This window comes from Aquarana catesbeiana, linkage group LG05 (assembly GCF_042186555.1).
Source record: "Aquarana catesbeiana isolate 2022-GZ linkage group LG05, ASM4218655v1, whole genome shotgun sequence".
Classification (NCBI taxonomy): Eukaryota; Metazoa; Chordata; class Amphibia; order Anura; family Ranidae; genus Aquarana; species Aquarana catesbeiana.
Window position 1 is genome coordinate 364,387,620 of NC_133328.1, and position 16,961 is coordinate 364,404,580.

The window sequence follows — 16,961 nt, forward strand, 5'->3', positions numbered from 1 at the left end:
TGAGAGATGGATATAACCTGTATACGAGATATCATATGTTCCTGGTTCCACCAATCATGCTGTTACACGTGCTCACCGGCACAAAGATTTCAAGAAGGAAGAGACTTCATAGTGCAGTATGTAAAAACTGCCGTTTATTTAAAATATCATATTGCACTTACAAGAAACCAAACATAAAAAAGCAGATTAGAAACACAGCCATGGACCTCGTCCTGCAGGCTGGTGCGTGGTGATGTCACAGAGGAAAGCTCCACCCGACGCCTTTCCCCATAAGAGGCATCGACAGAGTGGAAGCCTCTTATGGGGAAACCGTGCAATATGATAATGTAAAAAGGCAGATAAGAAATACAGCCACGGACCGCGTCCTGCAGTCTGGTGTGCAGTGACCTCACAGATTAAAGTTCCACCCAAAGAGTTTCCCCATAAGAGGCATCGACAGGGAACGAAGGGGGTCATAGCCTCCGTTCCCAGTCAATGTCTCTTACAGGGAAAGGCATCGGGTGGAGCTTTATTCTGTGACATCACCACACACCAGCCTGCAGGATCAGGGCCACGGCTGTGTTTGTCTTATCTGCCTTATTAGTTTGATTTCTTGTAAGTGGAATATGATATTTTAAATAAATGTTAGTTTTTACATACTGCACTATGAAGTCTCTCCCTTCTTGAAATCTTTGTGCGGAGAGCATGTGTAACAGGATGATCAGTGGAACAAGGAACATACAAGATAATCTTGTAGCCAGGTTATATCTATATCTCACTAAGAGGGAGCGTTCCTACCGGAGTTTTGAAGAACATTGCAGCTGATTTCTAATTGTAACAAAGTGTGTGTGATCCCCATCATCTGGGATCTGGGTACCCTCCTCATCCTTACCGATGCCTGTCTAATAGTTTAGTTTAAAGAGATAAAGGAACACTTTGAGAGAATATGTTGGCTGCAACTGGTGTCCTCTCCTTTCGATACTACCAGCTGCATGGCTGTCATGCTAATAAAAAAAAGCTTCATTACAGGGTCATTTGTAAAGGAAAATACAGTATATGAATATTAGACTTCTAAATTTAGTCTTCATGTACAGCAACCATATTCTACGTTAGAGACGCAGAACACAGAACACAGAAGCCAGAAACAGAAGGCAGCTAGCATTTAAATGAGGTCAGCAGTGACTGTCTTATTTCCCCTAAAGATGAAGTTTTAATAGATACTTTTGTATAGTTGCATTGGTCCTTCTTGAGAAAGGACGGATATGCCATACCTGGCTGATCCCCGTGGACGCTGGAGATCACTGTAGTAGGCACCACTACTACAGTGATCACTGCTAGCTTTCAGGTTCTGTGCCGAGCGGCTGCCCTGTTGCATAGAGAATACAGGGGGTCGCTCACTCTGCACGGGTGCCATTCAGATAACATTTTCTTATGCATGCAAAGCGTTCTCTGATAAGAGGAGGAGATTGTGATGTCATCTCTCCTCCTCATCAAATCAGGGAAGATTTTGTATTCCTTATGTCAGCCTTTTTCAACCAGAGTGAGTTATGGTTCTTCAGAGGGGCCTTGAAAAAAATGCCTAAAAATTGCCCGAGGATGAAGAGAAACACTGCAATACTAGTCCATATCAGTGTGCAAATGTGTATTGTTTGTAAGAATAAATCACCTTTAATATTGGATGTCCTATGTGTATGATTGCTGGTGCAATGTGATAAAATTATTAGTTCAGATTTTTACACTTTTGAATGGGGTGCCTCAAGATTGTGTAGAATTTTAAAGGGTGCCACGACTGAAAATGGATCAAAAAAACACTGCCTTAGGAAAGTGCAAAGTGTTCTCTAAATGGTGCCTGTGCTGAGTGAGAGACCTCCTGTGCTGAATAAGCAACAGGGAACCACTGCGCTTGGGACCCAAACAAATGCTAGTGGCGATCATTACAGTGATTACCAACATCCACATGGATTGTCCAGGTTTTACACATGCATACTTACAATATTCACTGAGACAGTGTGATAAGCAAGCCCCAAAGTGACAAGATGACTACCTGGGTTACATTGAATCTATCAATACAGCCTAAATGGATAACCAAAAAATGTCATTAATAACCACCCATTCAATGTTGGAATCACTTATTAAAGGCAATGTTTTAATCTTAAAGTTAAGTCTATATTCTAAATAACAAATTTCAGAGAGGCATAAAAAAGGTTCTTTTTGGCCAACGCCGTAATGCATCTCTTGTGCTGCCTGCTCTAAGGCAGCGTTTCAACATATTTTAAATAAATTGCAGGTTGGCTTGGAGGATAATATTTAGTAATCAAAATACAATGTAGACATACAACACAGCTAGGTACAACAGTAACCATTTTCCCCCCAAATAGGTTAAAAGAAAAAATTACCACTTATGCAATTTGTCCTCAGGAAAGGCACTGAAGGTCGAAAAGCAACATTAGACTTGTCTGTTCAGTTTTGAGTTCCAGGTATCATTACATAACTGTTCAATTATGCCATACAGTCTTTCCTAGTAAAAGTATTGTTTGCCCCCAGCTGTACTGTATGCTTTTCCCTAATGTATTGTCATATGCTGCAATATGAAGTGGAAAAATCACATGACAAAGCAAAGGCCACTCACTTAAGCAGCTCCAGGGTTTTATGGTCCAACAGCAGTCGTGCATTGCCAGTCAAGTCCAGTTCTTGTAGCTTGGGAGGGAGCGTTTCAGGCAATGTAATTTCACTCAGTTCGTTGCAGCTCAAGTCCACACACTGAGATGTGTTGAAAAAGAAAGTTTAAATTAGCCATCTTCGATTATAAAATGATGTAGGTCAGCAAGTCTTGCTACTGCATAAGCGGTCATGAAATGTCATACCAAGAAATTGCAAAGTATCAGTCTGTAAAGGCAACATTAAGGGCTCATGCATGGTGAGAAGTGCAAATGAGCTCAATTGGGCAGCAAAATAGTGTAGTGGTTAGCACTTTCACTTAGCAGCAAAAAGGGTTGCTAGTTCAAATCCCAACCAGGACACCATCTGCCTGGAGTTTGCATTTTCTCCCTGTGTCTGCGTGGGGTTCCTCCGGGTACTCTGGTTTCCTTCCACACTCTAAAGACATGCTGGTAGGTTAATTGGATCCTGTCTAAATTTGCCCTAGTATGTATGAATGTGAGTTAGGGACCTTAGATTGTAAGCTCCTTGAAGGCAGGGACTGATGTGAATGTACAATGTATATGTAAAGCGCTGCGTAAATTGACAGCGCTATATAAGTACCTGAAATAAGTGTAAAAATCCTGGTGGTTTTACACGTCCAAGGAGCTGTGGGTGGTGCAAACTGTTGACCATAGAAGTGCATGGCTGTTTGTGCTTGTACTTAGGTATATGCATATGCTTTCTTGTATCTGCATTTACAAGCACGTATGACATATTTTCAAACGTGAAAGTTCTGCATTCAGGAAATACCTCTTTCGCAAGTGACAATGCAAGAAAGCATAGATGTTCACCCGCATACAGTTATTCACTTCTATGGCTGGCTGTATAGATCACCTGCAGCTCACCATGCACAGAAAACAGCTGGTATTTTTATGCTAGAGCTTTTTTGCACCTCTCACCATCTTTGTGCATGAGCCCTAAACACTTGTGTTATTTTAATATTTCCCTATAATATTTGGGTTCAGTGGCTTACAATCTAATGCTTCTACCTTTTTCCAATGTGCACATAGATGCACATTTTATAACCGTGTATATTTCAGCAAGTACAACAGACAGGTCAAGTTTTCTAGGATTTCCTTAAGGCCTCACACCACATATATGCTGTAAAATCTTCTAGTATGTAACAAAAATAATATTTCTGCAGATGCTACAGCCATCAATACAAGTAAAATGCTATACGCAGCTGTACTAGTGTTAATGGCAACCGCTTCTGCATGGGCGTTTATGTGTGTAAGGTGCATTTCCTCAAACTCAAAGTGGTGCAAGGGTAAGGGCCAGTTCACGCCAGAATGCACGTGCTCCAGTTTGGACAGCCCATGTATTTCAATGGGCTGCAAAACTTACTGGAAAAAATAAAGCAGTAATGCAAGCACTACTTTTTCAGAACATGCCGCACCAAACCCCAAGATACTGCGGCACTATGCAATTTGGTTGACACAAATGCACAGTGTTTGCAAGATGCCTTTGGGGTGACATTAATTCATTGGCACGTGCATGCTCTCACAAGGGCAGCAAGTTCACATTTGGTGACGAAACACGAATGGAACAAGTTTTTTCTGCACCATGGTTTGAGGTGAGCCGGCCCCAAATGCTGATGCAGAAGCAGCAAGCATTTACACGAGAATGGCTGACATGCGGCTGCGCAGTCATTCACTCTTACTGGCAGTTGTATGCAGCTTTAAAGGAGTGGAAAGTCACTGTGGATTTCACAGCATATAAATGTGCATGAAACCTAAAACAGACTTATTATATAAACCAAACTCAAGATCAAAAATGTCATATTGCAGCTCATCCGTCCTTTATGTGGTGGCTACATTAGTTTAAGTTATCAGGCCAAGAACTTTTTTAGCAAGTACAAATATCTGTTGATCTTGCAAGAAATGCAGCATCCTCGTCACCTCCTATGAAATGAACTGGAAGCAAAAACATTGTTCATCTCTGTTACATGCAGAGTACATGATCGGACATTCCGACAACAAAATCCATGGATTTTTTCAGACGGATGTTGGCTCAAACTTGTCTTGCATACACACAGTCACACAAAGTTGTCAGAAAATCCGATCGTTCTGAACACGGTGACGTAAAACACGTACGTCGGGACTATAAACGGGGCAGTAGCCAATAGCTTTCGTCTCTTAATTTATTCTGAGCATGCGTGGCACTTTGTGCGTCAGATTTGTGTACAGACGATCGGAATTTCCGACAACAGATTTTGTTGTCGGAAAATTTTATAGCAAGCTCTCAAACTTTGTGTGTCGGAAATTCCTATGGAAAATGTGTGATGGAGCCTACACATGGTCGGAATTTCCGACAACAGGGTCCTATCACACATTTTCCATCGGAAAATCCTATCGTGTGTACAGTGCATAACAGGCAGAGCCTGTTAAAAATCTGTCTGCGGCACAGAGGAGATGGTGGAGAGACTGCAGTTACAGAGTGTGAGAGCTGATTGGAGGAAATGCACACACCCACCTCCAAATAGCAGAACGATGTTAGGAATAGACCAGTTCCATTCTTAGCTCTCCCCTCCCAACTCAAATTTATCTTGTGTGTTGGGAAAACTTCAGAAGTGACTCATGCTGATAACAAGAGGAACAAAGCACCAGAGAGAAATGACACTGAGCTTTGGAAAGAGATAAGTAAACACTGCAAATATATGTGCTTTTCTCAGATTCCATGACTGAGGTTTACAACCACTTTAAAAGTAGAAGTCCAGCCTGAGCTCGTTTGGCTGGACTTCTCCTATGGGTTACAGGAGTGCAATACGTTTCACACTCCTGTGACCCGTTTTCAGCATAGAGCGGTCTGAACTCCACTCCCTGCCTACGTCAATGGAATCAGTGCAGGCACCGCGTCATGACAAAGTCTGGATCCGCTAGGTGCCTGAACGGATACCTGTCTAAGCCTCTCAGGGAGCCATAGAGACTGAGATGACTGCTCCCCACTCCTCCTCTGCAACGCATACTAGCTCATTATAAAATACTTATCTTAGATCAGAGCTGTTGTAGCGGTCCCTGCACACCGCTGTGATGGGCGACATGCCTCCCGGACTTATTTCCGGGTTTGCGGGCTCCTGTGCTGTGATCAGCATGCGCGCGGGAGCAGCCGGTCACGGCATGGCTACTTAAGAAGCGGCATGAGTGGGCCGTTTCTTCATGGCACATGTGCCGATGACGTCGGCACATGCGGATACAGTAAATATCTCCTAAACTGTGCAAGTTTATGAGATATTCACAGTAACTGCAGGTAAGCCTCATTTTAGGTAAAAGTGGTGTAACAGGGTTTACAACCACTTTAATGTGGGACGATTCGTACAGGCACTGCATCTCTCAGCCCATCATTGATTCTTGCAGGAAAGCTGAAGGTACACCTTTCACTCCCTGGGCACACATACATGGCCCTCAGATGAAGGGCTCCATTTATCCACATGAATACCATTGTTAAAATATTAACCCTGTGCTTATATTATAGAAGAGGAACTTAGCGTTGACCTTGAACAAAGAATGATGAAGTCCTGGAAAAAAAATAAAAAAAAATAAAAAAAATTTGACTTACCTGTACCTGGAGTACAGTACAGGACACATGCTGGATACATACAGACCCTGGGTTAGATAATGTAATCTTCAGGTGACTGGGCACTGGCAAAGCTGTATGCCTATAACCTTACCCACTCTGAGCGTTTTGTAGCAAGCAATGCAGAGTAAAATAGGAACAGAGGGGAGGGTGTCCTGTACCCCAAGATACAAAATGTACAGGTAAGTCAAATTTTTATCTTTATCGTACTGTGCAGGACACAGGCTGGATATTCATAAACCTTGTGGCATAAACAATAAGCAACAAGGTAAACAGAACTGTGCCAACAGGCCCAACAATAACACAGGTCAACAGACCCAACTTAAAGTGCTACTTTGTGGCCAAAAGCTTCTGCAGAAGCTTCAACATCCACCTGGTAGAACTTGGAAAAGGTATGAACCAAAGAACAGGTAGAAGCCTCGAAAACCTGGGAAGCAGGATTAATGTCCAAATGCCCTGTAAACACCTACCGGTCTGATGCTGCAGGTGTTCCTTTTGAGAGTAAGCTCCTGAGACAGTAATATTGGCCTTTGAAGCAGGATATCTTCTGCAAGGCCCTGACGACAAGACAGAGAATCGACCTCTCTTAAGCAGCCCATAGACATGTCAGTATTTTTCATTCAACCAGTGGGTTGAACAAAAAAAAAATAAAATAAAAAAAAAACTGACCCAATTACCTAATCCACACATTCAAAGGATGAGGGAATCTTCCATACTGTGACATTAGTCTTTGTGAAGCATCAAGAATGGCTCCTTAAAAGGGAGGGCTGCTAATTCAGAGACATCGCTGGTAGACGTGATAGCCACTAAGGCAGCCACTTTGTAGGAAAGATAACCCAAAAATAAAAAGAGTTTCCCGATTAGTTCAAAGGGTAGCTCCTGCAGGGCAGAGAACCAATTAATGATCCCAAGGAAGAACATGGGGATGTAAGGGTTTTTATCATTATATATATTTTTTTTTTTTAACAAGGGAAAATTAAGCCAAAGGTTTTTCAAACAAAATGGACAAGGCCAAAACCTGTCCCTTAAGAGTACTGAAGGCCGAATTCTTGTCAGTTCCTAACTGTAGGAAGGCCAGAATGCAAGGCACAGAGTGTACTCTGGGATTGAAGTACCTGGGTTCACTCCTGGCAAAGAAGGCTTTCTATTCGGGAAGCAGCTTTTCTGGCTTTGAGCAATGTGAGAATGACGGAACCAAAAAGACATCCCTGTCAATCAAGATCTAGGTTTCAACAGCCATGTCATAAAAGATAGGGACCGAGAAGCAAGTTGGAACAGGAGTGCCGAGACAGAAGTTTTGGCCTGTTTGGAAGTTCCTAGAAGTTTGAGTATGTGTGTATCAGTTTTGCTTGGGCCAGTTTGGTGCAATTAGAAATATTTTTTTCTCTTGCTCTAGTCAAAATTTGGAATGGAAGAAAATGCATTTAAACTAGAAAGGGCTCCAGGGAGTTTTCAGAGCAACCAATGTGTTAAAGGATCCTTGGTCTAGCTACAAACAGGGGTAACCTTTACCTGAAGGCCGGGAAGTCAACATCTTGAGATCTCCATTTCTGACATATGAGACAGAATATATCAGGATGAAAGGCCCATTCCCCTTGGTCCAAAAGTGACGGCTGAGTTAATCCACCTTCCAATTATACACTGTTGAGATGTAAACAGCAGGGAGGGCTGGACAGTGTTTCTCCACCCATGAGAAAATCAGGCTGTCATGAAGGCTGCTGGGGCATTTTCTGAATATACCTTGATCAAGTGACACCGAAGGAAAGTCCAGTGATTCAGAGCTACCTTTATTGTTCCTGGATGTTGACAGTGAGCTTTGCTGTGAGGAAGACATCTGTTATCACCCTCCATAGGTGGGGTACAAATGACTTCCCAGTTGTCAAGGCTGGATCGGAAATCCACCAAGCTAGAGGGTTCTCTTGCTTGGCTGGAGAGGAGCATAGGGAGGTCAAGAGAAAAAGTGTGCCTGTTCTAGGCCAACACATTTTTGCAATGGAGAGGCCTTGAATTGAATTCGGTGAAGGCCTCAAATGACTTGAGGCCCAGAACTTTCAGGGAATCGCATTGGGGGATGTCTTAGATCTTTGGATTCAAGCATGAGATCTTAGAAAAAGAATCCTGTTTTCTGAAGAAAGGACCTTGGCCTGGACTGTGTCCAGAATGAGGCACTTTCTGAGAAGTGAAGAGAAGGATAGAGTGCAGACATCTGAAAGTTGATTTGTAATGCCAAGTTTAAAAAAACGCTACACAAGGAAATATACTTCAAAAAGACAACTCCCTGTTTCCTTATTTTTTTCCTAATTTTATCACAGAACAAATACCATTGTGGAAACCTGTAAAAAGGGAGGTTACAGATCAGTCCAGTAGAGGGTAAATCTGTCTTACCTGCCAATGTCGCTAGTTCCTTATTAGGGTCCAGCAAACATATGCCAACTAAAATGGATTAGTATACAATATAACCCAGGGTCTATGAATATCCAGCCTGTGTCCTCTACTGTATGATTAAGACAAAGAAACATCACATTTTTTGCATTGTTTATCATGTATTGCATTCCCTGCTGATCTTTAAATCTTGCATATCCTGGCCATAGGGAACAATGGCAGTTCTTATCTTCAGCTTGGCACAGGTATACAGGCAGATTCCTTATTCTCTGACCTCAGACCAGACTTCAACTAGGTGAATATGTCTTACTTTACAAAGACCTGCAAGCCAGGTGCATGTGTCATACAACCCCTGGCAAAAAGTATGGAATCACCAATCTTGAAAAATGTTCAATTGTTTAATTGTGTAGAAAAAAAAAAAAAAAAACTAAAATCAGACATGCCTCAAAAACTATTTTCATTTAACAATCCAACATTCTGGCTTTAAGAAACACTTAAAGAAAACTAGTCAATTGCAAAATATTATGGAATCATGGAAAAGAAGAAAAAAAAAAAAAAAAAAAACCACACACACACAGTACACCACTAGTACTTTGTTACACCACCTCTGGCTTTTATAACAGCTTGAATTCTCCGAGGCATGGATTTAACTATCGACAAACCGTATTCTAAATCAATCCAGCTCCAACGTTCTTTTACTGCAGTTGCCCGATCAGCTTTGCAGGTTGGAGCCTTGTCATGGACCATTTTCTTTAATTTTCCATCATAAATTTTCAATTGAATTGAGGTCCGGAATATTTGCAGGCCATGCCATTGCCATTATATGCCTTCCTTTAATGAAAGTTTTTATGGGTTTTGCCCTATGGTAAGACACATTATCATCCTGAAAAATAATGTCATCATCACCAAACATCCTTTCAGTTGATGGATTAAGAAAAGTGTCCACAATCTCAATATAAACTTGAGCATTAATTGAAGATTTAATGACTGTCAGCTCCCCCGTTCCTTTATCTGACATACAACCTCATATCGTCAATGATTGTGGAAATTTGCATGTTTTCTTCAGGCAGTTGTCATACTTTTCATTTTAACAGCACCAAACAAAAAAGTTCCAGCATCATCACCCTGCCCAATGCAGAGTTGTGATTCAACCCTGAATATCAATTTCAGCCAGTAATCCACAGTCCAGGGATTGCTTTTCTTTAGCCCGCTGTAAGCTTGTTTTTTTCTATTTAGGTGTTAATGATGGTTTTCGTTTAGCTTTTTTGTATGTAAATCCCATGTCTTAACAACCTTCCCATTTGATTTGTACTTGGTCCACATTTTATAGACACAGCTGACTGGGAATAACCAACATCAGAAGTTTTATAATCCTCTCCTTTGTTTCAACTGACAACTCTCGTGTTGGAGCCATGACTCATGTCAATCAGTTTGGTGTAACAGCTCACCAAGGTATGCAAGCACTCTTTAACTGAAGATGAATTAGCAGATGTACAGTATAATGATGCAGGTTTGTTTTAGAACTGCAAAGTACATGTGATTCCATAATATTTTCCTCAGAATTGAATGATTCCATATTTTTTTCCCTCTGCTTGATCTGCAAAAACAGTTGCAATTGACTACAGTTTTGTTTTATTTTTTTTAAGTCTTACTTAAATGGGTTGTAAACCCTCGTGTTTTTTCACCTTAATGCATGCTATGCATTAAGGTGAAAAAACACCTGGCAGTGACTGCCCCCCCCCCCCCCCGTTTTACTTACCTGAGACCTGGAACATGACCCGGCGGGGATACGCTGTCTCCCTGCCTGGGGTTCTTCAGCTCTTGATTGGATAGATTGATAGCAGCGCAGCCATTGGCTCCCACTGCGGTCAATCAAATCCAATGACACGGGTGCCAGGGGCATGGCAGAGTCATACATTCGGCAGGTATGGACCCCGAATGCTGGACTCGGGAGCGCGCCCGCAAGGTAAGCTAGGGGGTTATCTGATGTGGGGAGGAGCCACGAGAGCCACCGGGGGACCCCAGAAGACAAGGTTCAGGGCCAGTCTGTGCAAAACGAGCTGCACAGTGGAGGTAAGCATGATATGTTTGTTATTTAAATAAATAAAACAAACCCTTAGCCCCGGTTCACACAGGGGCGACTTGTCAGGCGACTTAGCCGCCTGACAAGTCGCGTCCCGTTCTGTACTACGGAACCGTTCTAATAAGAGTGACGCAAGTTGCTCCGACTTAGAAAAAGGTTCCTGTGGTATTTTTGGGGCGACTTGCATTGACTTCTATACAGAAATCGTGTGCAGGTCGCCTCAGTGAGTCAACCTGCAAGTCGTGTTGCCCCTGTGTGAACTGGCAGTTACAATCACTTTAAAGCCAGAAGGTTGGAATGTTAAATGAAAACAGTTTTAAAGCATATCTGTGATAAGTTTTTTTTTTTCTACACAATTGAATAAACATTTTCCAAAAGTGGTGATGCCATACTTTTTTCCAGGGGTTGTACTTGACAAGAACATAGAAGCGTGGACATTACAAGCACTGTACTAGTTCCAGGAAGTGAAATATTTTTCTCCAAAATGGATGTACTTTTTACAGGAGACACACACATTCACACAGATGCGATGCAATTTTCCTGCACCATGGACCTGCGGGTTTCATTACCATAGACTTCTCATGCATCGGGGAGTTTTAGCGCATTTTCATAAAACGCACCAAAACTGCCCAATACAATAGAAGTCTATGGCAAAGCGCAGGTAACCCATTGGTACACTATGCATAATCATCCACGGTAAATTACACCACATAGCTGTAAAAGTGCCCATGCTATTTTAATCCAACAAGTGTACAGTTAAATTTCTTTATAACAGATGTAGATTTGTACATTTTTTTTTCTTGCAGGGAGGGAAATGCCATTTTTTAAATATGACATTTTAAACAGAATATTAGTAATGTGAGATTACAACAGTTAAAAAATGGACCACAATCATACAGTGCTCCTCTGTTATTTTTCTCTGGTGTCCATTTTATTAACCCATTATGGCTGTGAATGTAAAGGGATGCTGCAGTGACCACCGGCTGGAAAACATTGCTTCTGTAATTAAGATGTGATCATTGAATAAAGCTTTGGACCTACTCTGGAGATTTTGTGTGCTGGTGACATACTTTATCATTTTAACCCCTTCATGTCTAATACTTTTTCTGGCACTTGTTGCATACAAGTTAAAATCAATATTTTTTGCTAGAAAATGACTTAAACCACCAAACATTAATATATATATATATATATATATATATATATATATATATATATATATATATTTTAGCAGAGACCCTAGAGAATAAAATGATGATTGTTGCAATATTGTAGGTCACAGCAACACTTTAAAAATTTCTACAGGTTACCGGTTTAGAGTTACAGAGGAGGTCTTGCGCTAGAATTATTGCTCTCACTCTATGGTGGCAAAATCTCACGTGTGGTTTTAACATGGTTTACATTTGTGCGACTTACGTATGCGCTCGCTTCTGTGTGCGAGCACGGAGGGATGGGGTGCTTTAAATTTTTTTTACACTGTCCCTTTAATGTTTTTATGTTTGATCACTTTTATTGCTGTCACAAAGAATGTAGAGACATCCCTTGTCAGTAATAGGCAGTGACAAGTACTCTTTATGGAGAGATCTGAGGTCTATAAGACCCCAAATCCCTCCTTTGCACTTAAGAGCTTTCAAAACGCCAAGTTTGGCTGTTTTGAATACTGTCAATTTTTTAAAATCTGGCACATTTAAATCTTCAGTAAACCGGAAGTGATGTCATGACATCGCTTCTGGGTTACTAGATCTAAAGCCGATTCCGGCATTGTTCATGTCTCTAGCCAGCCGGTGGGATGGGAGAGCCTGGGTGAACCACGGAAAAGGGGGGGTGGGGAGAGTCCCTTCCCACGGCTTGTAATAACAGCCAGGCGTCTTTTTAGCTGCATCAGTTAATACAAGAAAGCCGACTGTCCGCTCTAAAAAATGGTACCGGGGTGATGCCTGCAGCTGCAGGCATCACCTCGGTACAACCCCTTGAAGCCAAAGGCCACATATTTGCGTTATGTCGGCAACAAGGGGATAATAACCCGACTACTTGAAAGGAAATGTGATTCTGCATACACAGCTCCTGTTTTGTAATTTTAATTATAACTTGCAAAGCTCTGTATCTCTCATTCTAATCTTTTAAAAAAATATATGCTAAAAAGAAAGAGGACAGATATGCCCGTGGCATTGTTTTTATAGTACAAAGAAGAACACAAACATTAGTATTTTGCTTCATGCAGCTGATTGCATCTGTTAAACTACAATTCTGAAACTGCAAAGTATTGTTTTTTTGGAGACTGACACTAAGTGTGATGAACTTTACTGACCTTGATCTCTGAAAGCTGCATAACTTCAGGGAAGACTTCTATGCAGTTGGAGTGGGCGATGACAGTGTGCATACGTCTGCAGTTCATAATGGTGGTTGGTATGGCTTTCAGCTTGTTTCCACTGATATCAATCTCCTCCAGCTCTTCCAGTTTGGCCATTTTACTGTGTAAATAAGATTTAAGGAAAGAAAAAAAAAAAAAAAAAAAAAGGCATTTCAAAGACAACAGAGAAACGCAAATTTTGTCTGACAAACCTATGAATATTAGTTTGAGAATTTCTTTTTTTTTACAATGAATACATGAGTAGGTAATAAAATAGGAATGTGTGTTAAACATCCAAATCGAAGCTCAAAGAAGTCGACTTGGGACCAATAGATGTTACAAAATGCCTCCCCTAAATTGACCAAACACTATATAATCCATAGACCCTATAGAATACCCATTTTTTCCTAGCTGAACCTTGGATTCATTTGTGCTAGATATAGTGAGAAAGCAGAACTGATCCACTTGCTGTGGCACTGTCCTATAATTTTCCATTACTGGACAGGAGTAATCATCTGCATTTTCGAAATATACATTATTCCTCTAATTCAATCTGCTAAAATATATTCTTGGCCAGGTCCTGACAGCTGAGAAAACTCTGCACCATACGTTAGATAATTCTGTCCAGGAAAAATAATAGGCCCAGAAGTGATGCTAAACAGTAGGAAGTTTTGTGAAAATTTGAATGCACCAAAAGTGTACAGTAGAAACAGAATACTGTTGCAATCTACTGTAAGGCATTTGGTATGAATTTACTAAAGCTGGAGCATCAAGCCAATCAGCTTCATGTTCAGCTAAACTCTGAAAATTAAAGCTAGAAGCGGATTGGCTGCCATGCACAACTGTTTAAGATTCTGGTTTCTACAGTCTAGTTTAACTTCCCAGAGAGCCATTTGCCAGAAGATGATGCTGTAATCCGTTATAGATTTTGGAGACTTGTTAACCTTTATCAGGTTTTTTGTTTTTACCAGCACCCTGTACAGTAAACATTTGAAAAATGAAATGAAAACCTGATGCTATTAACCCTTCTGTTAAAAAAAAAAAAAAGAAAAAAAGAAAAAAACGCTTATAAATGCTGAGTTCCTGTTGGAGAGACCCCCCCCCCCCCTCACTGCACCTACATTGCCTGGAATTGAAGGCTTTTGTAACAAACTACATTTTTATACAAATAGCTAAAAAGTTTAACCTGATTATCTAAGGCAGGGGTCTCTAAAACTTAAGCAAAAGGACCAGTTTAAAGTCCTTCAGACTTTAGAGGGGCCAGTGGGAGTGGAAAATACCCTGACATCAGTGCTCCATCACTGGTTTTAATGGGAGAAATACAAGGCTGTGCAAGGTATTGAGCCCTAATTTTCATGGGAGATATCTATCCAAGAAGAGAACCAAAATGAATACCTGACTGAAAATGAGATGGCATTCGAGAGGGCTTTCATGATGGTATCCAGCAAATTCCAAAGGGTTCACAGACATTCCTACAATATTTGATACACTAAAAATTTGGGCCATCAAAAAAATAAATAAAAACAGCACAAACCTGGCTGGAAAGGTCTGTAGATGATTGAAGGCCATGTGCAGAATCTTCAGATGAGGATGTCCAGTTAGCAAGGGCACACACTTGTCAGTGAGGTTGTTTTTCGTCACATAAAGCTCTTGCAATGAGCTCTGTGTTTCCTCAGACAAACATGCTGCTGGAAGCATTTCCAAATTATTGGCTGATACGTTTAAGCATCTTAAGCTGCAAGTAAAAAAAAATTAAAAAAAAATAAAAACAGTTCATTCACTCCGTGAAACAATGTAGAAAAGGGAAAATAATCAGCAAGTTATCAAAGTTTCCAGTCATGCTACTGGTCAAGAGAGCCAGCAGTACTTCTGACCATTGAATGCTATGGTCTTTGCAAATCACAGTGTGGTTTGCATGCCACACTGCTCACAACACAACTATATACCCTTATTCAAGCAGCAATGCCAGTTTAAATATACAGACAAATGATCAAAACAATAAAAGCAATTGACCTTAGCAGCCAGAAATAAAACTGTAGACATGCACCGAAACATTTCGGCTTAAAATGGTGTTATCGGCATTTGGCCAATAAGAGAAAAAGGTGCCGATGATGACACCCGAAACGCAAGCGATTTTGCCGAGAATTTGCAGCAATTTTGCAACCATTTTACCACGATCTACTGCGCTTATGGTGTTTTTCATAGGTCATGTGACAAAAAACACATCAAAAACGTAACATGGCGCGTTAATGATGCTTTCTTGCTGCATTTTCAATGCATTTGTACAGGGAGGTGCGTTTTTTGCTCATTTTTTTAACTGACCAAAAATGTAGCAAGCAGGATTTTTACCACCACAATGGAAGCGCAATAGACCAGTGTGAAGACATATAGAATTTAAAGGGATACATTTTTCTTGAGCTTTTCTTGCGCTGAAGGGGCCAATAATGTCTGACAATAAATGTATATTCATTTAAATTGATATTAATTAAAAAGTTGAATATAATACAATTATATATAAAAATATATATATTTTTAAAAACTGACATTTTCGGTTTTCAGCCAAGTGCATCCTGAATTTTTGGTTTTGGCACCAAAATTTCCATTCTGTGCACCTCTATAAAACAGATACTCTATCAACACGTATTAGCATATAATACTGCTTTTGTGATCTACTGGAACACAATCTGCATAATTTCCTTCTGTGCTGTAGGATTCCCCAGCACCCCACCCCCCATCCCCCCTTATCCTTACATGAGCCCAATCTAATCTAGTGACACGCATGAGAGCAGCAGCTCTCACCGCTGTCTCCCATCTCATTGGACAGGCTGATAACAGTGGGAGCTATTGGCTCCCACTGCCCTTAATTAAATGCTGTGAAAGTCAGCAGGGGACGGGACATGGACAGGGTGGCTCGGAAGCAAGCCCGCATTAGGAATCCCATTGAAAGCAGCTTTCCATGGGGGCACTCGTGGAAGAGGAGAGGCCAGAAGGTGACTTCAGAAAAGGAGGATTGGGGCTGCTCTGTGCAAAATCATTGCACAGAGCAGGCAAGTATAACATATTTGTTATTACGCCAATCGCTCTCCTCCTAGACAGTCCCATCCCCCCTACAGTTAGAACACAGCGAGGAAACAGTTAACCCCTTCCCTACCAGTGACATTTATACAGTAATCAGTGCATTTTTATAGCACAGATTGCTGTATAAATGTCAAAGGTCCCAAAAATGTGTCAAAAGTGTCCAATTTATCCGCTGCAATATAGCAGTTCCGATAAAAATCGCAGACCGTCGCCATTACCAGTAAAAAAAAAAAAAAAGCCATAAATCTATCCCCTATTTTGTAGACGCTATAACTTTTGCATAAACCAATCAATATATACTTATTCTGATTTTTTTTTTTACTAAAAATTTGTAGAATACATAATCGGCCTAAACTGAGGAAAAAAATTGTTTTTATGGGAAAAAATGTGGGATATTATAGCAAAAAGTAAAAGATAGTGTTTTTTTTTCCAAACTGTCGCTCTTTTGTTTATAGTGCAAAAAATAAAAACCGCAGAGGTGATCAAACGCCACCAAAAGAAAGCTCTATTTGTGGGGAAAAAAAAGGACGTCAATTTTGTTTGGGTACAGTGTCGCACGACTGTGCAATTGTCAGTTAAAGCGACGCAGTGCCGTATCACAAAAAAAATGGCCTGGTTATTGAGCAGCCAAATCTTCCGGGGGTGAAGTGGTTAAATAAAAAACAAAGGTTTAGCCTTTGTTCACACCAGTGCGATTTGTCATGTGATTTAACAGTTCCAAATCGCATGACAAGTTGCTCCCCCCATTGTCGGCAATGGCATTGTTCAAAGTGCCGCGACCGCACTACTTTTTTCCTCGATTTCAATGTCACTTGC

The 16,961-nt window shown here is 40.9% G+C and overlaps 1 protein-coding gene across 1 annotated transcript in view; it reads right to left on the minus strand.

Annotated features, from left to right (window-relative positions):
- The window catches only part of PHLPP1 (PH domain and leucine rich repeat protein phosphatase 1), a 272,841-nt gene that overhangs the window by 47,209 nt on the left and 208,671 nt on the right, over positions 1–16,961 (minus strand). The window contains 3 exon segments of the mRNA XM_073630923.1: positions 2,609–2,739; positions 13,026–13,188; positions 14,602–14,802. Coding sequence (XP_073487024.1) covers positions 2,609–2,739; positions 13,026–13,188; positions 14,602–14,802 — 495 coding nt within the window.